The 24,375-nt window shown below is 39.2% G+C and overlaps 1 protein-coding gene across 18 annotated transcripts in view; it reads right to left on the reverse strand.

The window, feature by feature from the left end:
• Positions 1-24,375, reverse strand: part of SCEL (sciellin) — a 322,196-nt gene that overhangs the window by 62,535 nt on the left and 235,286 nt on the right. For 17 of the 18 annotated variants that reach the window (XM_040487302.1, XM_040487300.1, XM_040487303.1 and 14 more), the window contains 5 exons: positions 22,020-22,088; positions 21,378-21,416; positions 20,004-20,084; positions 17,845-17,910; positions 585-665 (listed from right to left, as the gene is read on the reverse strand). In XM_040487302.1, coding sequence (XP_040343236.1) covers positions 585-665; positions 17,845-17,910; positions 20,004-20,084; positions 21,378-21,416; positions 22,020-22,088 — 336 coding nt within the window. The remainder of the gene's footprint in view (positions 1-584; positions 666-17,844; positions 17,911-20,003; positions 20,085-21,377; positions 21,417-22,019; positions 22,089-24,375) is intronic. The other variant, XM_040487310.1, reaches the window with a different exon arrangement.

Here is a 24,375-nt window from a genome sequence, read left to right on the forward strand (position 1 = left end):
TATATATATATATATGTTTTCAGTAAAGAAACATATGTATAGTTTCTATGTATTTATATATGTCATTATATATGTTTTTATATATGTATTCATGTATAACACTTCAGCTTCTATCTTGAAAATGTATTTCAATAAGATGGGAAATGGCCATAAGTATTCAAAGGCAAACATAAATACGTATTTTTTTTTTTTTAAATTTTTTTTTCAACGTTTATTCATTTCTGGGACAGACAGAGACAGAGCATGAACAGGGCAGGGGCAGAGAGAGAGGGAGACAGAGAATCAGAAACAGGCTCCAGGCTCTGAGCCATCAGCCCAGAGCCCGACGCGGGGCTCGAACTCCCGGACCGCGAGATCGTGACCTGGCTGAAGTCGGACGCTTAACCGACTGCGCCACCCAGGCGCCCCCATAAATACGTATTTGTGTCAGCAAATAGAAAATTAGAAAAGCTTTACAAGTGCTTCTTCAGTGAATGTGTGCACAAAACATACCCATGCTTTGCACAAAACAGGTCACAATTCATTTGCTTTCATTTCTATAACTGCTTCTTTTGGCCAAGAAATTCTGGAATGCCAGGTCTCACCTATTCTCCCGTCTCTTCTGGTTAGGAGATGAAACAGGAGAAATGGGCTTTGGAGGTACTGGAGGGCGAACAGTTGGTTCCCTTTAAAACAGAAAACAGCAGTTCATTTCACCATGGAAACATTGCAAATTTTAGCATCTATTAACCAAATGTACTTATTGCCTATATGGAAATAGCTTGTGCATCTTACAACTGCCTCACCCCCCTGGCATGAGGTAGATGAAAGGCCAGAATCTATACCACGCTAAACTTTAGAGGAGTCAAATATTTAAATTACAGGCATTTTAAAAGTTCATTTAATCAGATTTTTGAAAACCTCATCCTGTTTTATTATAGTTTGAAATATAATGTCCTTTTAAAAGCTTAATATTTCCTAGACTATCTAGCTCAAGTTGTGGCATTTTGGGTCAGCAGGCCATGAGTGTCGTAAATCGTTCTTGGGCATTAACATATAATCTTCTTTAGGAATTATGTCAACCATCAGGCTGCTATGGAAACAGCAAGAAAGGTTTTCAGTTTTACAGACATCAAGATAAAGTTGACTCAAAGCTCTTAACTAAATCTGGTTTAAATATTGGCAGCACAGGCCAGTTTGCTGCTAGGAAAGCATACATATGCTGTCAGCCTAAACTTTCCAACCCAGAGCCAAGGCGACTTCTGAGCCAGCATGATTCGATGACCCAGGAACTGCAGACAGGCAAGTATGTACATATTTTGGATGGAGTCAGCACCTTACCCAGGGCATGTCACCCCCCAACCCCCACCACTACCACTCCAGTAGCTCCTTATTATCCTCAAGATCAATTCCATACCTAGTAAAAGTACCCTTGTGATCCAGACTCCAGGTACCCCTCTGGCTTCTGTAGCATGCTAGGTGAGCATGTAGGCCCTGGAGTTCAGCTGTCTGAACTGCCTGCTGTATGATAATGGGCTAACTTGATTCCATCTCTTCATCTATAATAACCCTTCTCATAAGGTTGCTGGGGTGTTGTCAGGGCTGAATGAGATCATGCTTTTATTTAATAAACATGTATTGGTAGCTTTCTATGTACAAGGCATTCTACAAAGTGATAATTTCTCTCTTCTCAAAAGGCTTTCAATGCACGAATAAATATATGACAGATGAAGAAAATAAAACAGAGTAAGAGAATATAATATATAGACTGATGGTGCAAGAACACCATTTTATATAAAATGGGAAGGCGTCTCTGTGAAGTGAAATTTGAGTCAAGACCTAAAGGAAATGATAAAATGAGCCACGAGGATATTGGAGGAAGAGCATATAAATATGGGCATCATCAACTTAGAGATGCCATTTGACACTTGAAACTGGACGAGATCGCCAAGAGACTCAGTGTAAATGAAGAAACAGAAAGGGCTCAGGGTTCAGCCCTGCAATATTTAGATGTCAAGGGTATGAGAAGGAAACAGCAAAAGGTCCAAGGAGAAGTGGCCAAAGAGAAATAGGAAGGTGTAGTGCCCCAGAAGTCAAGTGAGGGAAGTCTCAAGCAGGGAGGAACTGGCCATACCAAATGCAATGGACAGATCAAATAAAACAAGGATGGGGAAGTTTCCATGGTTTTGGCAAGATTGTGCTCACTGGTAACGCTGGTGAGAGCAGTTTTGATGGAGCAGTAGTGAAAAACAACTTTATAGGAGTGTATTTAAGAGAAAATAGGAGATAGAGGTGTTTTGCAGAGAAATGGGTGGCTTCCTGAAGGTTGATAGGTCAAGGAAGGTTACTAGAGTTTGCATACATCGCGATGAGAATGACCCAGTGAATCAGTGAAATTTGATGGTGCAGCAGAGTGAGCAGAAAACAATGAGACTTGAGAAGTAAGGGTACCTGCGACACAAGTGAGATTATTGGTTGGTCACAGATGGAAACACAGAGAGCTCTCTCATTTAATCCTCACTGTGATCCCAGAGATAAGTATCATTCTTCTTTCTACCTTATACATGAGAAGACTGAGGCTCAGAAAGTGAAGATAAATATCCCTGATGATACAGCTGGTAAGTGGCAGAGGGAGGAATCTGAACCAGGAAGTTTGGCTCCATAAACCCTCCCCCATGATATCCTAGGGATCCCTGGGCAGCACCAGTAGCTCAATGGAGGTTCGTGGCCATTGAATTAAAATAAAACTAGCTGCCATTGTTTTCTCTTGCCATATTCAGCTGCTTAGGGGGCAGAAACAGGTGAAACAGAGAGGTGGATTTAACTAAGCTTATAATTCAGCCAAGTGAGTGCAACAAAGAGAATGAGGGCAAAGGAAGGCAAGGGGGGTATGAGGAAGTGATTATAAGGAAGGACTGTGGGATCTGAGATGGACATGGAGGGAACAGAGGATATGAGGGTAGAAGCAATGTGAAGAATCAGTGGATTGGTGATTGGTGGGGCTGAGGCTGAGAAATTTCTAGAATCAGAGGACTGGAGAGAGTGGGCTGAATGGAGTAGAGAGAAAGTAGAAGCAGAATGGAAAAACTTTGAAATGCATATGGTTACTTACAAAGGCAAGATGTATGGATAGCTGAGGTAGGGCAAAGGACAAGAATATTGGAGAAGAGATCAAGAAAGTGAGAGGCCAGTTGGGGGAAGGATCCTCCACATGGGTTTGAAAATCACCAAGCATTATGGCAGGAGGCAGGTGTGACAGAGACCATGAGCCTGGTGCCAGAATCTTGAAAGAGGGGTGGTGAGTGACTCTGAGACCTTCAATTGACTGCAATGATGAAGAGAAGCTCATGATGCCATAATTTCAAGGAAGATAGGGGATCTTTAGGGAGGAGAAAGCTAACATTGATAGGAAGTAGCAATGAAGAGCAAACAGGACCTCTCCTCTTCTTCTGGACCCCATGGAAGCAGAGTCTTCTAGAAGAGCTCAACAAACAGATGAGTGCTATTCAAAGACAAGACTGCAGAGCAGCCAGTTTTGATGGTAATAGATGACACATCCAGGGAGGTACTGTGGAAGGTTTGAGTGCTTAGGATGCTGCTAGTTTGGGTCAGGGTCAGTGATGGACAGAGCTCTGTGGGGCTACTCAAGGTGACAAGAAATGATCAGACCGAGCTTCTCATGGGGATCTGTGGCCATAGAGATGGAGGAGGTGATGCAATCAGTCCTAAATCTTTCTCAGCAGAGTGTGATGTGATAGTGATTGCCTGGGTGATGGGCAGTGCACAGAGTATGGTCAGTCTCCTGCTCCTTGTGTTGATGGTGGCATTGAACCCAGGAGAAGGGCCTGCAAAGAATTCGAACACTGCCTAGCTCACTGTAAGTGCTCACTATACACCTAGTGCTGTGGCTTTTGTTACCCCACATAAACCCAACACTGTAGGTGTTGCACTCCTAACCCTTGCACTCCTAACCACCCCATCACCATATTCCCTCTGTTCTCTGGACTACCTGCTTCTCCCTTTCCCCTGGATACTTTTTCCTGTAGCTTCAGACTTGGCTTAGTCATTACTGTCCCTTGTGGCACCCAAACCTGTGCTGGATACATCTCTATGTCTCCCCACAGCATACCCTCTTTAGGCCCATACCACACTGTTCTGGATTACACATAATTTTCTGTCTCCATACTGGGCTGAAAGTTCTTAGAAGTATAGTTATATCCTAACTACTAGGATTGTGTATGATTTAGGTGCCCAACAGATGTGTTGAAAGGGGGAATGATTGGATGCATTTCTATTTGTTGAGGAAGGAAATGAGAACTGAAGGGCAGCTTGAAACGTTTAAAACCTGTTTAGGTTTTAAAACCTGAAAAAAAATTTACCTAAAAAAATAGTCTCCCCATTCTGGTTTAGTGTTAGATTTTATAATTAGATATTATTTTATATGAAATGCCATAACCTTCTCTTTTCAAAAAATATCCCTGTGTTGGGGATAATGGGATATCACAAGTGATAACGTGTCTTTAGTGTACCTGGGTGGATTCACTGATTATATGCTTTTCTTCCAGGGGTAGATGAAAGGGGTAAGAAGGTGGTCAGTCCTGGGAAATAGTAAGTCTGCACAGGACACTGGATGTCTGAGAACAGGCAGGAGAGAGATAAAAAGATGAAAAGGAGGATTACAAAAAGGAGAAATAGAATGGTGCCAAAGTTTGCCTATGCCAGAATCACACTGATGAAAAGCTAAAGTTCCTCCATGTTAGAATGGCTAAGCCCTCAAAGAGGCAGGTGATATTGACTGGGTATATCTGGGAAGCAGGTATGGATACGGAAGTAGTACACGGTACAGATATGGTTTGGGGACTACCCTGGAAAGAAAAGGTGGGTGTGCAGTTGTGAAGGCCAAGAAAAACAGAGGGGAATATTGCTTTCGGAAGGTGCTGCATTTAGAGCACTGCTGGGCTGGGGCTAGGCAATGCCACATTGACTTCAATTCACCTCAAAGAAGCTTTCATTTGCATCTCCGCAATGACAGCCACAGATGACAGAACCCAAGCCCTTAGGGGCAATGAGAGAAGTCATTCATGCCATGCCAGGAGCTTGATGTAATGCCAAGCCAGGGGATTAAAATGCAAGAGCGAGGCAGGAAGCTGTGGCCCAGAATGTTTTGAAGAGAAGGAAACAAGAGACATGCATGTGGAACGATCCTCTTTGAATACCACTGTGAGATGCAATTTTTAAGCTTGGATAAGGTGACCCCTGGCTCTACCCCCTGTCTTTCCTTCAAGCCGACAAGACCTTTGCAGGATCCATGCCACCATGGATGACTATGTGACTATAGTCACATGAGTGACTATAATTCTAAGGAATAACTTCTGGGAATAAAAAAGACAGCTTTCATAAGAAATGGGAAAACTTGCAGATGAGCCCGAAGGCCAGAGCTAATAGAAATGACATCATGAAGCAGTTTATATTACTTCTTTTTCTTGTGCTGCTACAAAAATCACTTCTCTTCATCATGGCTTTTTTGCAAAACATGCCTGGCTCTGGGACTTCTGTCTGCACACTCTTGTGAAAAGCATTTCATTACTACAGCACATGCCTAGATTGAAACAAGAATAATCAACTCTAACATTTAACTGTGAGTTTTGTTTTCAACTTCCATCATGCTTAGGCTTTGTTTTTCACACACTGAATTTTTATTCCCACAAAGTGACAAAGGAGATGGAACTTCTAGTTTTTGAGTTTCAGTGCCATACTAACTTGGTCAAGCTCTCACAAGCATTATTTTATTCCATTCATACATCTATCTCATGGAGTATGTTTTGTTTTTTGTTTTGTTTTGTTTTGTTTTTCGATGAGTCCCAAAGGTTAAGTAATCTGCCCTACGTCACAGTGCTAGTAAGTAGTTCAGCCAGCCAGGGTTTCAGCTTACTTTTTCTGATGTTGAATCTCATGTGTTATTCTCTAGATCATACTGGATCAGACCAATACCAATACACCAGTATTCCCAGTGAAAATCTAATAACAATATGTTGTCATGCATTACTTTCTTGCCCAAGGAAGGAGTCATTAGCTCAACAAGCATTTATTCCACAAATGCCCCAGTTTTAATATTAGGACACATAGCAACATATGAGCAAAACTGGGCATTCAAAAGCTAAAAAAGATGTGGTCCCTGATCTCAAAGAGCTTATAGAATGTGAGGCACATGTTCAAAAGAATGATTACTATAATGAAGTCTCACTTCCTAGTGGCCAGGGGCCATTTCAAGAAACCATAACACAGCAATAGAGCATGCACCTTCCTCAAAATTCCAGAGACCTACGTTTTAGACTAGCTTTGCCACTAACTCAGTTGGACGCTAGAAAGAGGGCTGATTCTCTGAACCTCTGCTTCTTTATCTACAAAAGGAGAAGATCTGTCCAGATCTGTGGCTGGCAAACCACTACATGACTGTGGGAAGGCAGAGTTATTACAAGGCATCCTTAATTCCACCGAGCCCCAAGTACTTGCTATAGATTAAGCACCTTGCACATTGATATACTGCACTTTCCAAATGTATGTAGATGTGGTTGTGGTTAATACAATTTAAATTAACATAATTTAATTAGCTCTATAAGAAAATATGTAAACTTTAGCTAGCCAATAGACACAAAGAGACAGAAATTTTAAGTATTGTTAAATTCATAGCAACTTTTGGTCCCTAGATATTTTCTCAAAGACATAATAAGAACAGTCCAATTACTATCAGGTGAAGTTCTAAAATTTTTTAGCATTGAAAAAGAGTCTACTCCAGGGGCCCCCTGAGTGGTTCAGTCAGTTTAACATCTGACTCTTGATTTTTGCTCAGATCATGATCTCACAGTGCTGAGATCAAGCCCCATGTCGGGCTCTGCGCTGAGCATGGGGCTTGCTTAAGATTCTCTCTCTCCCTCTCCTTCTGTCCTTCCCCTGCTTGTGCATGCTCTCTCTCGCGCATGCTCTCTCGCTCTCTCACTCTCTCGCTCTCTCGCTCTCACTCTCACTGTCTCTCAAAAAAAATCTACTCAAAATGAATCATAGACCTGTATATAAAACATACAAGTATAAAACTCTTGGAAGAAAAATCTTTGTGGCTGTGGGTTAGGCAGAGGGCTCTCAGATATGACACCAACAGCACAGTTTACTAAAAAAATAACAATAACTTGATAAACCGGACTTCATTAAATAAAAACTTTTGCTCTGCAAAAATACATTGTTAAGAGAAGGATTCTTCTCCCAAGCCACATTGGGAGAAAAATACATGCAAATCACATATCTGACTTAGGACTTGTAAGCAGTACATAAGTTTTTAAAACTCGCAAATATACAGTAAGGAAACAAACCACCCATTGAAAAAATAGGCCAACAATTTGAACAGATATTTAACCAGAGAAGATGTACAGATGACAAATAAACAAATGAGAAGATTCTTGACATCACTAGTCTTTAGGGAAATGAAAATTACAGCCAGGATGAGATGCACTCCACACATATCAGAATGGCTAAACTAATTCTTTTAAAAGCTGACAGTACTAAGTAATGTTAAGGAAGTGAAACAACTTGAACTCTCGTGTATTGCTGGTGGGGTGCAAAATAGAATTGTCACTTTAAAAACTGCTCAGAAGTTTCTTATAAAGTTAAACAAATGCTTACCATATGACCTAGCAATCCCACACACCAAGAAATAGGTACACACAAAAGCCCATATGTGAACTCTTAGAGCCTATGAAAACAACCCGAATTTCCTTCACCAGTTGAACGGATAAATGAACTGTATAGCTCCAAATAATGGAATACTACTCAGCAATGAAAAGGAATAAGCTACTGATACACGGAACAGCATGGATGAACCCCACATCCATTGTGCTAAGTGAAAGAGCCATATTCAAAAGGCTACACATACTGTGATTCCATGTATCTAATATTCTGTCTATTTCTGACAGAGGAAGAAGAAAGATCAGAGGACAAAGCAGTGCCCCCAAGTGTGCAGACACTCTTAAGTAAAATGTGGGCCCTCGCACACACCCCTCACCCACTTTTCCCACTACCCTCCTCCTACGTTCTTGGAAGCCTAGTCTATGTCACAGTATGCTCCTGTCACTTACACTATACCACACCTAGGACTCTCTCCCTCCCAGTCTTCTTCCTCCAAAGCCATCCCCTATTCATGAAATTCAAGCCACCATCCCTCAGCCTGTCCCAATTCTGCTCAGTTTTACCAGGAAAAAAACATGATTTATGTAATTGACACTAAGATTTGAATCACCACAGACAGCCCCTTTAATCTCTCAGAATTTTCATGCTTTTAGAGGTGAAATTTACAATCTCTATTTGATAGACCTTCAGACAAAACTACTACAGGGTGAAATCACTTTTTAAAAAAAATCAAACTGTTTGTATGGCTGGGACAGAGGGAGCTGTAACCTGGAGGGTGATGGTTTCGGCAGGGCCCCTTGCCCCTCAGTACCCTGATTCTCACAGCTTTTTCCTTGCTCCTGCTTCTGAGTCTGAGGGTTTGCCGCTTCATCATAGTTCGAGGAGCAACCTGGGGCAGCAATAGAGGAAACAGGGGCTCCAAGGGAGCAGGGGCGGTGAATCTGGATGGGCGGTGGGGAGCAGGGATGTCTCTGATGGTTGCTGTTTGAATGCATGAGTTACTTAAAACCAGCATTAGGAGAGCAGAGCCTGTCTATGTTGACTTCATAGGACTGAGGAAAAAGCAACTTTCTGCTAAATAAAGCTTAAGCCCTCCACTGGCACATTTTTAATTTGCTTTCTTTTCATTCTATTCAAATGACACACTTCAAAAATAATAAACCTTGATTCAGGTTAACATTTTAATTATTTTGAATGTCCAGAAGGGCTATTTGTAGGCATTCAGATTAGATTTTAAAATCACTGTAGTTTGATATTTTACTAAGAGTTTTAGAATCTTAATTTTTGCAAAACAGATTCTAATTAAAATAAAGACTTTTGTTGGGATACAAATGAAACATATAGATTTAATTTACCATGACAACAAACTTTGCAGAGGGTCTGGTACCAATAGAGTTAAAAATGTAGCAGTATAATTAGAAGGGTTACATTTTACCATTTATAGTTACACACAGAAAAATATAACTGTAGTTGCCATGGCAACTCACATCTCAATCAGGATTTTCTTTCCTCCTTCAACTCTACCAATCAACTCACTGACAATAAAAACCACTGAAGAAGAGGTTGAACAAATACAGATGAGAAAATATAAAAGTACGTAGCAAGCATTTAACTATGTGGTAATTTCCTAGGGAAATTTCTTAGGTGTGTTTCCACTATTTTAATTTTATTGGAAGCTATGTATTTTCTTCTCTGTGTTCCGAAACAATTCCAGAAAAAACCAGATTGGTGTTTTGGTAGTGGTGGTGGTGGTGGAATTGGCTTCATCAGTGGTCCTGAATCGCCATAATGGGTAACATCATAAACATTCTTATTGTCTGTTCAGAAACTACCTTAATTCAGCTTCACTAAGTTTCTTAAATGAGCTCCACATGCCATTTAACCACGGGCTCTCTAAGTCACATAAAAACATAGGAACACTTGAATGTATCATAAACAGAATACAAACATTGAACAGTTGGTTCTGAAATTGGAAGTAACTTCAACATCAACTTCCTAGAAATGCTGTGTCCATATTTCATCAAGATGTGACTGAATATCTCCCATGAATGGAGTCTATTGTCCATGCCCTGGCTCAAGGCTGGCAAAGGTTATCTTATCAATCTTGTGAAGGACTCAAAAATGAGGAAAAGTTTAACAACTTGAAAACTGAAGGCATACACTAGCAATTGCTAACAAATTGCTTTCTGATTCATATTCAAAAAGCAGAAAGTGGGAAAGGCAGACTTCACTGGCTCTTACCTAATAATTATCCACAGCGATGACATTTGTACTTTCTATGATATATATCACAATCTCAAGCACAGCCAGAGCTCAAATTACACAATAGCAAAGCATTAACACAAAAAAAGAAGCATGATATTCTGAAAAGGTACTTAAGCTTATCACAAATTATAAATGTATATCTATAAATGGTTATCTAGACATTTTTCGAAATGACATTGAATTTGTAATTACTAGATTTCCTGCTATGACTAAACATAACTGATAAAGAAGAATGCAGAGAATGCTTCTTGGATAGAAGTCCCATAGTTCTATACACACACACACACACACACACACACACACACACACACACACAAACATACACACACGGACACACACACCATGCTCTCTGGTATTAGAACATTTGCCCCTCCTCTCCTTTCTTCTTGGAATGGTTCCACCCCTACCGCATCTCTGCACCTAGATTTCTCTTGCTTACTCTTTAAGGTTTACCTTAAGCATCTCTTTTAATCCTACTATGCCTCGAACACATTCTCTACTGTCTCCCTCTCCTTGGTCCACATATTTTGTGGCTATTGCAACTTCTGTGTTTATCATACCCTCAAGGACTCACTCTTAACTAGGGCCAGTCTTCATGTTTAGTACTCCTGGCTCAAACTGACTCCCTTATACACTTTGTCTTTCTTGAAATTGGGACTAGGTCTTACACATCTCTGTATTCCTGGCTTTTAGCAAAGTGAGCTCCTAGCATTTAGTCAGAGATCAACAATTGTTTTGGAAAGACAGAGAGACAGACACAGACACAGAGACACAGATACAGACAGGGGAAATGAGGGGAGATTATATATGTCTATTTTATATATATATACATATATATATATATATATATACACACACACACTATATATACACACTATATATATACATATACATATACACACACACTATATATAATTAATATAATATAAGCTATATATTATATATATAAACACACACACATATATACAGTCCTCATAATTTAAGCATATAGAATAAGCCTAACAACAAAAAGATAAATATGATAATGGGTTGAGGGAATCCCGTATTTTGTAGTTACTGAGAAACATTACAAAACATTTATCAATATGTACTTATTGATAAGTTACTATGGATGAAGTCATACGGATGACTCAAAAAATTATAAGACGATGCCATCTAGGTAAGTACACCATGAAAATAAGTAATGTTCTAAGGTAATGCACAATTAATTGCCAAGTGAGAATTGCAGACAATAAGCTTTCTGAATTCAGATGACAAAAACAATCTCGTGGGCTGAGAAGGGTATGTGGTGGAAGCAAGATTCATACCAGACTTTGAAGGATGATTGATTTCGGATGTAGAATGTATCCATTCACTCTGCCTCGCCACAACCAACCTCGTATTACACTTCATCTTTACCATGTAATTGCACTAGTTACAGTCTCATTTTCTGGTTCCTCCCTCAACCCCTTATGTGTAGACACACATCAAGGTTCCACTTTCATTGTCTTCAAATTTAGTATTTTCTCCATAGGTAACTTCACTTTGAAGATACCATATTTAAAATCTCTGGGATTGGGGCGCCTGGGTGGCGCAGTCGGTTAAGCGTCCGACTTCAGCCAGGTCACGATCTCGCGGTCCGGGAGTTCGAGCCCCGCGTCAGGCTCTGGGCTGATGGCTCAGAGCCTGGAGCCTGTTTCAGATTCTGTGTCTCCCTCTCTCTCTGCCCCTCCCCCGTTCATGCTCTGTCTCTCTCTGTCCCAAAAATAAATAAACGTTGAAAAAAAAATTAAAAAAAAAAATAAAATCTCTGGGATCATTCCCAAACCTGGATCTCTGGCACCAACCTCTTACCTGAGCACCTCCCTCATTTCTCACTGTTCGGTAATTACCTCCACAAATATATCCTTTCCGTATCCCAGACTGTACCTGCTCAAATCAATGACAGCCTCTTAAGACCAATTGTGTATCCCATTCTGCTCCTGTTTCTTCCTGTACTGATTGGTGGCATCACTACACTTAAAATCACCCTGGGCTTGAAATCTTAGTATTATGTAATTCCTCTCTTTCCCCCAAATGCCACATCTCTTTCAGGACCTTTTCCCTGAACCCCCTTCTAGAAGCTTTCCCCACCACATCAGAGCTCCCAGAGAATGTTGATGCTTTTCTTATGATACCATAGCTGATCTTGTGTTGTGATTATTTGTGCATCCATATTATCCAACTTTGAGAGCCATAAAGGACCCCAAACCCCTGCGGCCATGCTGCTGAGGGCATCACCTGGACAGGAAAGCCCCCTCTGGGAATTTCCTTTTCTTTCAGAGTCCCCTTGCCCTCCTTCCCTTCTGATGGCAGCTCCTGTGCAGTTGTTTTGGAAAGTTTTATGCCCAGAGTGACTGGCTCCCCAGGCAAACCCATCAAAGCACCATCCAAATAAGGCTCAGAGTGTGCAACTGCCCCCCAGTGGTCATATTTTTTTTTCTTGATCAGCATCCAGATCCCTCAAACTCACTATGATGACTATTGAATAAGAGAAATACAGGAGATAGGCCAGTGACAGTTTTGATGATTTAAGTGTGGATGACTGAATGTTTATATTATTGTGACACAAAATAATTTTATGTTATAAAAGGTAGGATAAAGTGCCTCTCAAAGAGTAACTATATCATCATGTTTGGTGGTGGGGATGAGATTCTCTGAGGAGCGCCTGGCACAGCAAAGAGAGAACTAGACCACCCACACAAATAATGAATATAAAACTGAGGAGTGGAAGTAAGAGGGGAGAGGAGAATGTGGGGGTGGGGTAGAGAAAAAGAGAGATGGAAGAAAGAAGGCATGAGAGGCTACTGAGCAAAAGAGCAACTGAATCAGGCCTGTAGAGAAATGTCAGCCAAGAAGAAATAACCAATAACAGGTGTGGTCAAAGAACTAAAGAACAGGAATTTGTAAAATCACATTTGACCTAGTTTGGTCTGGGCTTCTACAATGGACTGTTAGCAGTTAATTTTTATTAAAATCTTATACAAGTGGTATTGGGACAAATCAAGGCGGGAAGCTGCCGTCTCCTATACCTGAGTTAGTGTGAAGCAGACAGAACAGAACAGACATGAGTCAGAAGTGATATTCTGAAGAGAAACTAAATTAAAATATGGCCACAGGAACATAAGGGCCCCAACTGGCAGAGAAGATAGGATTCTAAGCAGACATGACCTTATACGCTAAGGGTCTACAGAAGGTATGGTGCATTTAAAACCAATTACCTGACTAGAACAGAGAGCAAAGTGGAGTTATGAGGGATGGAAGCCAGGGAATAGCAGGTGGTCAGTGCTAAGGATGGGAGTCTTTATTTTAAGAACAATGATAAGTCATATTTTTCTTTAGGAGGGTGACATGTTTCAATTACCTTTTATAAATATCACTTGGGCAGCTGTGTGGAGAAGAGATCAGGGCAGTGGGTATCAGGGTGGATGAAGGGAGAATATCCAGGCAGCTACTACTGGAGTCCAAAGGAGATATGATGAAAGAAATGAAGGAGGTATATGGATGCAACAGTCATTCTGGAGCTAAATTGATAAGATTTACTAGATGGATTGGATATTGATGATTAAGCAAAGAAAAATGTGAACAATAAGTTCAAGTTTTCAAGAGTGTCAACAGGCTGAAGGATAATGTTATTAATTAAGATAGAGCACCAGGTTAGTGTGAAAAATTATGAATTTCCTTTTAAACATGTTAGGTTTGCAATGCTTTTGAAAAATTTAAATGAAGGTGTTGAGCAGGCAGTTGGCTATCTAAAGTAACTCAGAGAAGAGGTGTGGAGTGGATATAAATGAAGGAGTTAAGAGCACACACATGGCCATTGAAGCTTTGGGCATGGGTGACCTGTGGAGGGGGAAAATACAGAATGAGAGGAAAGGAAGTACTTTGAGGTTTTAGGAGCATCAACAATTAAGGATTGGTAAAGGATGAGATAGTAAAGGAGACTGAGAAAGAATGGTTAAAGAAATGAAAGCCAGGAGTATATTTGGGATGGGGGATGGGGGGGGGAGGAGAAGTTTCTCAAAAGATAGAAGAGAAATATCTGAAAGGCAAAAACAGCCAGTGATGCCTTTTGAAAGGTCAAGTAGTCACAGAGGCTGATATGTCAGCAAGAATTTATCAGAAGGTCATTAGTGACCTTGAGGAGAGCTGTTTCTGTGAACTAATGATGATGAGAACCAGAAAATAAAGATGGCAAGTATCATCAATTTTTCTGAAAATTTTGGTTGTGATGAAGAGATCAGGTGCCTGTCAAATGAATTTGTATAATTAGGCTATTAATTTTTAAGAAGTTTATATTTTAAGATGAAAGGGGTTTGAACATGGAAAGAGAAGGAAACCAGTGAAGCAGGGATTTGATCACAGAGGTAGGAGGAGAGACAGATGACAGTAACAGGGAAGAGCAATTATAAAAGCTAAAATCTTGATTCAGTCTTAATTAAAATGAAAAGAAATTATAAGTTCTGGAGGAACTGGATAAGAAGATTTCAAAAGAAATAATCTTGTTGACGTAGCTTGGTCATTCAAAATGCTATGCTGGTTGTTTCCCTTCTGACAAAAGAAGGTAGAGGAGGTCAGAGAATATTTTCATCCCAATGACCAAGGAGCTGCCTTAGAAACCAGCTAGAAAAGTTTTGACTTAAGTTCCAAAATTTACATGCTATGTCTTATTATCATGAATTATAGTTTCTCTTTAATCTTATTTTTTTTAAAGGCAAGAGGCTTTCAAAGATATTTAACTCTTAACTCCAAAATTCTGTTTGATCCCCAGATCTTAACCTCTCACCATAAAACTAATGTATATCATACATAAAATGATACCTGTTTGAAAAAATTGCTTTTTTTCTCTCTGTTTGGTATAATATATGGTTATTTTAGAAAATTAAATTCTCTCATTTAATCTCTAATTGAACTCACCAGTCTCATGCTAATTGATACAGAATTACATGCAGCTATAGTTATAGGTGTAGATGCAGAAATAGATACAGACAATCTTACACAATCTTATATAGTCTTAGCTATAGATATATGTATACATATAAATATAGATAAAGGTGTGATATCATGGGTTCTTCTGCTGACAAAAAAGCTTGACACCCTTCTTAAGGCAGCTTACATCAAACCTGTAATAGATTTTAATCCAAATACAATCCCAACACAAATTTTTAATCTAAACACAAATAAGTTTGATTTTTCCATATTCTGTAAGTCAAGAAAGGAACAACTGGGGGAATGGGGATGATCCATGGTGTCAAAGGCCACAGAGAGGTCAAGGGGGGGAAAGGTTGAAGAAAAGGACTCACTCCCACAATGGCTGGCAAGTCTGGCGGTCTTTTCAAATGTGCTGCAAAGACAGGGGTGTGTGAGAGAAAATGAAATCTCTGGGAAAGATTTGGTGATGGGAAAAATGAAGGTTCACAAAATGAACAGAAAAGAGAGGAAGAGTGTTAGTATTAAGGGGCAATTCTGTTACAGAAGACATGAGAAAGGGAAAAGAGAGGAGGAGACAAGTGTATAAGTGAGGGATGAGGGAAATAAGGTTAGCACTGAGCTATTAGCTAGTATTAAAAACCATAGTCCCCCATTTTTATATTTTTGACCTATTTTCATTTTCTTTGTGTTCTTCTGGGGACAAAGATTTCTTTTTTAAGCCTTTGCTTCTTTTATCATTTAATAATTGCTTCTATTTTTCAGCTTTCACTAAAAAGGCTCTTTTTCAGCCCTAGGAATACACTGGCATTAAAGGTGAGAAACAGAAGCTTACTCTGAGCTCTTCCAAAGAAAAGCATTTTAGAAATCAAAGGCATTGCTGTATTGTTATTATTCCCTCCTTCCCCTGAAAGCTTGGCATGACATTAGCTCTGATCCTCAAAGAGAAATCTTTCAGTTTAGCCATTATATTAATAATCTGTGCCTCTAAAAAAAGGAATGGATAGCTAAATTGATCAACCTAGTCCAATAATCTTCTCTTTCCCTTAGTTCTGGTGCTATGGACCTAATCCAGGAACTAGAAATAGGAGCATTGTGACTCATTTTATCTTCCATGTAAATTACATCCAGCAATGCATAAATTGTAAGGGCAGATAGCCAAGCACTACCAGTTCTGTGCAAACAGAGATCCAGAAGCTCAATGGGCATTGAAAGCATGAGATAGTAACTCATGAATAATCCTTCTGTATTTTTACACAGTTATGTAACCAGTTTCTAATTGTAATGATAATTTACATTAATATTGGAATAATACATAGAAGATGAACATAAGTTTTTGGAGATAATAAATATTTCTAAGTACCAGTTATTATCTATTAATACAAAATTGGATGGGTCTTAAAATACTCAGGAAACAATAGTAACTACCAAAACTCCTAGTTAATATTTCCCCCACTTCGGTAGCTCCATGAAAGGTATCACTCATAAAGAGAAAGCTAACTGCCTGAGGGAAAAGAAGGTTATAAACTAGAAACATAATCCATACTTGGCAGTTCATATAATTGGAAGTCACCTATAGATGAGGAGGCTTAAAAAGAAAATATTTTAACAGATAAGGTAGATGTAATTCCAAGTTGTGATTGTTCAACATGTTTAATAATTATGCATATATGAATAATATCAAATATATGCAAATATATTTTCTGCACAGCAGATGAAAATTTTGGGAAATAAAGCAATCTAATACTAAACAAGCACATTGTTTAATAAACTCTTGTTTCCAATTGTTGAATTGGAAAAGGAAGACCCATTGGAACACGGAAATGTTTGGTGGAGATATTCTAGGGGCTGATGACATAAAAAAACAATTTTGGATCCCCTAAAGCAAAACCAAATCAGAGACTTATTTTTCTTTGTGTGGTAGAGATGGCATAGACTGTAGGAGTTCTCCACATTTGTCTGCTTCTTTGAAGGTCATGGTAGGCTCCATTTTTGTGCACTGATATACCCCCAGATCCTAGAACAATATGTGGCACACAATAATCACCCAATAAGCTAAATGATTGTTGACATTCCTAGCATGGATTTTATAGAACAAGGTGCCCTCCACATGGTCTATAATTTTAGTTATAATTATTGCTAGCGACAAAACATTGAAGTATAAACAACCCTTTTATCCCTTAAAGTTTACGAAGAACTTGCCAGTCATATCCTCACCCAGTCATACTGGTTCATCACAGCCTGGAGGCAGTGGTGCACCGGGAGTCCATAGCGGAGCCCAGCCTGGTGCTGGACTCCGTTCTCTCCTCTGCTGCTTGTATGGGTTGAATTGTGTGCCCCCAAAATTCATATGTTGAAGCCCTAACCCACAGTGCCTCAGATGCAACTTTATTTGGAAATAGGGACAACGCAGATGTAATTAGTTAGGTTAGGAGTAGTCATAATGGAGTAGAAAGGGCCACGTATGTTATATGACTGGTATTCTCTTAAGAAGGGGAAATGTGGACAGACATGCCCTCAGGGAGAACACCGTCTAAAGATGGAGGGAGAGATCTGGATGATGCTTATACCAACTCGGAAATGCCAAAGGGTGCCTGAAAACCACCAGAAACTGGGAGAGAGTGTAGAATAGATTCTCCCTCTCAGTGCTCAGTGGGAACCAACCTTGCCAAAGTCTCGGTCTTGGACTTCTAACCTCTGGAACTGTGACAAACATTTTTGTTAAGCCACCCAGTCTGTAGGACTTTGTTACAGCAGCCCTTAGCAAACGAATACAGCTACATATTCCTTGCAGACTTCCTACCAGACGCACTGGTACCCTGACCTCACTCCCACTGGGCACCGTCTTATTCAGCACTCAGAGTTCACAAGACAGCCTCCGATTTATTGCAAAGATTCTGCAATTATACATTGTCAAATTCCAACACATTCTTCCATCAAGTTACCCAGCAATTACTTCTGACACCTTTCCCTTACCTTCTGCTTGCTCCCATGCTTGGAGTGGCACTGCAACCAGGAGGAGGTGGCGGAAACCAGGACTGTCTGTTAGGAAACGACATCATTGATAAACATGGTGCTTGAAAGACCTGATCCCACCCACATGTCTACCAGGAGAGGCTGAAAATAATTTGACAGTTAAAAGGCATTGAGATGTCTTTTCTATAAGCCTTGGAAATAAAATGAAAACTATTTCATCAACTCAATAGGAAGTAACTAGCCTACAATCTAGGCTCTCTGCTCACAAGTAAGCTCCTTTCCCTGCTTTCCTGACATGAATATGTGGACATTTCTTAAATAGAAACATGAAAAGAATCTGGAAAATAATATTTGTTAAATCTAGCTAGTGGGTTCATCAGTGTTTATCATCAACATACTTCTTTTTCTCTTTATTTTTTGCATATCTGAAATATTTTATAATAATAACCAATCTACTCTAAATATGGTTTTTAAAAAGCTACATGATAAAAAAAACTCTGAAAGTAAGAATAATGAAAACATATGTGAATGTCACAGTAATATTAACCTCAATTATATATACATATATGTATATAAATATATATGTGTGTATATGCATAAATATAAACACATGAATATCCAATTAGAAAGATGTCTTCACATTCCCAGGATGTAATTTTAACTGATAGAGATAGCTAAGGGCTCTGTCGAAAAGACTTAGATATGGACCAAAAATAAAGACATTCAGAGGAGAGTGACATATCAGAGGAAAGCCCAGAGAAGGAAAGTCTGGGATAAGGAGAGAAGGAGAGCTGGCTTTAAATTTCTGAAGCAGGTCTATTCTCTGAGGCACTACAGGACTGAACTAAGATTTTTTGTTTTGTTTTGTTTTGTTTTGTTTTTTATTCTTTTTTTTTTTTACTGTTTATTTTTTATTTTTGAGACAGAGACAGAGCATGAACAGGGGAGGGGCAGAGAGAGAGAGAGGAGACACAGAATCTGAAACGGGTTCCAGGCTCTGAGCTGTCAGAACAGAGCCCGACGTGGGGCTCGAACCCATGAACTGTGAGATCATGACCTGAGCTGAAGTCGGACGCTTAACCGACTGAGCCACCCAGGCGCCCCTGAACTAAGATTTTTAAAATGGGCATAAATCAAAGCATATTTCAGCTCAATGTAAGTAGTCAATGCTACTCACAAGAGCTAGTCAAATGTATATCACAAAAATAAGAGTCTTATTGCTGGCTTCAATGATCCTGAATTATGTCTAACCTGCCAGAGGAAAGATTCTTGCAGTGGGTAGGAGATGTGAAATTTGGGTCCAAGAGAAAGGTGATCACATTTTCTGAGACTCTGCAGACACAACCAGAATTCCAGCTACAGAAGCATTTTTGGCAAATATCCAGTCTATCAACAAACATTGAACACCTACCCTACACTAGGCACGGTCCTAGGTGCAGGCAAAGAAAATAAAACATTTTAGAAGTACTGAAGTTCATGAACTTGTTTTTCATTGGATCATGATTCACTAGCACTGTGTTCTCTTCAGCAAGCAAAAATTGCTTCCACCGTCACGCTCTGTCTCATGAAGAATATTCTGCCACCACAGGTCTACCTAAATAAATCGAAGTCAGCACAAGCAGAAGGTGGGAGGCCAGGCAGAGGATTTCAGAGAAGGAAGAAATAAACACACAAACACAGATTGATGTCTCGAGATAGGGCCTTTGACTCTACTTGGAAATAGGGTCAACGCAATCTGCAGAGGAGGCAGCAGCAACACAGGCTGAACGCAGGAGCATGGCAACATTTGTCCACACCACAGCCATTATTTCAGGGTAAGGCATCCCCTGTCGCAGGGCTCTACTAAAAGTGCTACCTGAGGTAGCTTACCCTTTGGTGAGCTCTGTCATTGAAAATATTACCTACGTATTCAAGACCCCAAGGGAGCTGGAGAAAAGACTGCATCTTTGAAAAGGAAATTAGGGGGAAAAGGAACAAAGTTTGAGGACATCAGAATCCAGTAGGCATTGGATCCCTCAAAAGGGAGGAAGAAACAATGATGAGAGAGCAACTTCTGAATGCTGCCTGCAGATCTTGGTAGATGATTTGGTTCAGAAATTAATAAAATACAGCCCTCTCCAGAATATCGACAGGAGGCAGATACAACAAGCCCATCATACCTCTTTTTCTTTACAGGAGTTGTAGCAGGGGCAGGAGCCGGGGGGTTGGTGGTGTTTCCACTGAACGAACCTCCAGTTTGCCTGTGTAATCACAACAAACCACATTCTTGAAACTTTTTTATGCGGTCCCACATTTGAAAGGTCTTATAATCTACTCATATTCCCACCTACTCTCTAACCACCACAAAATGTTTCAATGACAAAGGAAGGACAGAAAACAAGTTCTTCCTTAGTGTACCCATTTTATGAATCCTCAGGTCTTCATCTAAGTAATTAGACTGAAGGAACTGAATTAAGTCATTCATTATATGACATTGTGTGTCTGAAATCCAGACCAACGAATTCTCATGTGCTCTGGGTTCATAATATATATTTAATATTGTATATATTGTGACTAACAGAATTATATTGCAATTTTTTGCATTAAAAGCACTAGGTTGTTGGGGCACCTGGGTGGCTCAGTCGGTTAAGTGTCTGACTTCTGCTCAGGTCATGGTCTCACAGTTTGTGAGTTCGACCCGTGTCAGGCACTGTGCTGACAGCTCAGAGCCTGGAGCCTGCTTCAGATTCTGTGTCTCCCTCTCTCTCTGCCCCTCCCCCTCCCCTGCTCATGCTCTCTCTGTCTCTCTCAAAAATAAATAACCATTAACAAAAAATTTTAAAGCACTAGGTTGTTTAAGAAAACATTTAAAAATCACACCATTTTAAATCTCTATTTAGCATTTATTAATGTACATAGACCTTCAAAAAAAAATGGAAGTGACCCAGGCCTGTTTCAACTACTGACAGGTGTGCTCCAATGTGAGAATTCCTTAATTTTAAACAAAAATTTAAAAACCAACTCTGTTTTCAAAAATCCACCTAGTTTGGCTGTTTATAATCACCACTAGTACGTTCCAGAGAGAATGTACTTCATCTAAACAGATTGCTAGCAAACCTATGATTTCATGACTCAGATGAATTGTAACATGATGGGTGTTTTGAAAGACAAGCGATAGTGGTCATAAAAACAAGGAAAAATAAAGTTTTGTGGGGGAAAAATAAACAATAAAATATACAATGGGAATTAAGGAGGGCACTTTTTGTAATGAGCACTGGGTGTTGTATATTAAGTGATGAATCACAAAATTCTACACCTGAAACCAGCATTACATGTATGTTAACTAACTGGAACTTAAGTGTTAAAGTCCAAATAGTAAATATTTAAAGCTTCGTGGACCATTTCCTTCTTTCTACCTAAACTCTGAATAAGCAACAGGAGGGTGATTTTGTTATAGTTGAAACTTTGGCCTGAGCAGGGTATACCTGGTTTATCTTGAACACATACAAAGACATACACATTATTCTTAAAATGTAACTTCAGTCAGTACATACGTCTTTGCTGCTTCTGGTGATCGAAACGTGGACGTGTTTCTGGTAAAAAAAAAAAAAAAAAAAAGAAAGGGGGGCAAAAATTTGAGCAGCCACAAAGAATAAGTACTTGCATCAATTTGCAACTGTCCATGAATTTAGAATTGTTATTTAAAGTTAGACATTATTTGAGAGAAAGAAAAAGAAAGCATCAGTATTTGAATAAATTTGATAAGGTGATCTTTTTGCCTTATGCTAGATTCTAAAGGAAATCTTTTTATATCAGAAAATTCAGTATCGTTTAAGCCCAATGCTTTTATTTGTGGAGTTCAGGGATTTTCTTTAGCAATAAGAATGTAAAATTGGCATTTACATGTATTTCACACTCTTGTCACCAGGATGACTTAAAACAAAAACATGAATGTCATAAGAACAATGACCTGAAGCAAGGGCTCTCTTGATTTTTAAGCAAGGCAACAAAGATTTTCTATTTCTCTAACCATGAGGAGGAACAATGGTTTTCACTCCAGAATTTTTGTGTTTAAAAAATGGAGGATAAGAATTTACAGAAAGATATCAAGTAGGACAGAAGAATTGTAAGTAAATAAGTAATGCTTAGAAAACTATTGTACTTGGGTCTTTCCCAAAGTCAATAGATACTGGTACCTATTGGTTAGTCGGTTATCCAAGGTATTGGCCTTATATGTGTTAGTGGCATCATTTCTGTCTGAGATCCTTTATAAAGAAACAAGACAAAAGTTTGGATGAACATTCAGATCATTAAAGTCCTTTCAGACCTTTTTCACGAAAGAATAACTTCACAATATAACCTTTCACTAGTAAAGAGATTTGTTTTCAGGTGTTACATTTTAGAATAGTTTGCAATTAAACAAAAACTACTTAAACCAAAATCTATTTATGAAGCTATTTTGATACAGCTTGGAATTTTTTAAATTTATGTTTTTCTACTAGCCTCTCTGATTCACTGAGCATTTAACTCACTATTTTATATTCTTTATTGTTTAATAATACAGTTGACCCTTGAACCACATGGATTTGAATGGCGTGGGTCCACTTATATGCAGAATTTTTTGATAAGTACAGTACAGTAAATGTATTTTCTCTTCCTTATGATTTCCTTAATAACATTTTCTTGTTTCTAGCTTACTTTATTGTAATGATTCAGGATAGGATAAATATAACACACAAAATATGTGTTAATCAACTGTTTATGTTATCAGAAAGGCTTCTGGTCAAGAGTAGGGTATAGTGGTTAAGTTTTGGGAGTCAAAAGTTATATGTGGATTTTCGATTGCACAGGGGTCAATGCCCCTAAACCCTGTGTTGTCAAACATACATCCAGCCAATGACAGTACTTCACAAGTCTGTAAAACACATCAATGGAAGACAAGTATTTTTCTAAATATTTTGTGGCATAGACAATACTATATGTTTGCCAAACTCATTTTCGTTTCCTACTGAGCACACAGGAAGACCACATTTCCCATTCTTCATTGATATTAGTTGGGGCCATGTGATTGAGTTCTAGACTAAAGAATGTGAGCAGAAATGTTGTTTGCACTTTCAGACCCATCCTAAAACCTCTTGTGTAATTATCTATGCTCTTTCTTCCTCTTCCACTATAGTTTTTGGTTGCCCTGTGTTGAAGATGGAAGCATCAAAACATGAAAAGAACTTAGGTCAGTTGACTTCATGGAGCTGAGGCATCCCCTATGCTTCTAGCCTAACACACTGGACTCTGAAGAGAATGAACAGTAATCTTCTGTTGTGTTAAACCACAATAGATTTGGGGGCAATAGAGGGAACTTGTTAAAAGAGTCACTCTACCCTGGTGAATTAGTTTACTGTAACTAACACATTGAGTTAATAGCCCTTACTGGCCATTAAATCTCAGGTCTCCTAGATGTGTCTGTCCCTTGTGTCAGAAAAGACAAATCAGGAATCCCATACTGCAGACCCTCCTTCCCTCTCTTCTCTCACGTCAGATAGGATAGGAAGTTTCTTCCTGAGACACGGAGCTATCCTGGGGAGCATTCTGCAGGCTTGCACAAAACTAGGATGTAGAAAAATTAGGTTCAGGAAAACAAAAGGTCAGCAAAACTTTTCTATTGATCCGACATTATGGATCTACTATAACTTTCTCTAAACTTTTAATTTTACTGTCAACTTTAGTACATGACTTTATATAAGCTACTCTTGGAAAGATGGGCACTAATTTTGCCTCATTCTAAAAAATAATTAATGTGGGAGAAAATATGATTTAACTGTCATAAATTTAAAATGATTTCAATTCATAATGTCATCTTGATATGTGTAACTAAAATATGGGGTAAATAACTCTAAAACATTAAAATGCTATGAGTTAACTCCAAACAAGGTTTTGTTTATAGTGCATAATGCCACAAATTGATAGCTCTTGAATGCAAAAAGGAAGGAAGGTTGAAATCTTCCAGAGCTCCATATTCTCAACAGACTGTTCACAATATAGGCTTTAACTTGTACAGGCTCCTAGAATCCATGTATAAAAAACTCATATCTAAGGTGATCGTCAGGCAAAGGACTATGAATATATACCTTTCACTAACTGCTACTGAGCCTCTGGGATGTTTATATTTAAAGGGCTCTGCAATAAACCACTATGGGTACCATAAGTAAGATGTCAGATGACTGTAAATCTTAAATCTTAAATGTTCCTTGGAGGGGTGCCTAGATGGCTCAGTCAGTTAAGCATCCAGCTATTAATTTTGGCTCAGGTCATGACCTCATGGTTCATAAGACTGAGCCCCACATCGGGCTCAGTGCTGACAATGTGGAGCCTTCGTGAGATTCTCTCTCTCCCTCTCTCCCTCTCTGCCCCTCCCCCACTCTCACACATACTCTCTCAAAAATAAATAAATAAACTTTAAAAATAAAATAAAATTATGGGGCGCCTGGGTGGCGCAGTCAGTTAAGCGTCCGACTTCAGCCAGGTCACGATCTCGCGGTCCGTGAGTTCGAGCCC

This window comes from Herpailurus yagouaroundi, unplaced genomic scaffold (assembly GCF_014898765.1).
Source record: "Herpailurus yagouaroundi ecotype Mexico unplaced genomic scaffold, PumYag 164, whole genome shotgun sequence".
Classification (NCBI taxonomy): Eukaryota; Metazoa; Chordata; class Mammalia; order Carnivora; family Felidae; genus Herpailurus; species Herpailurus yagouaroundi.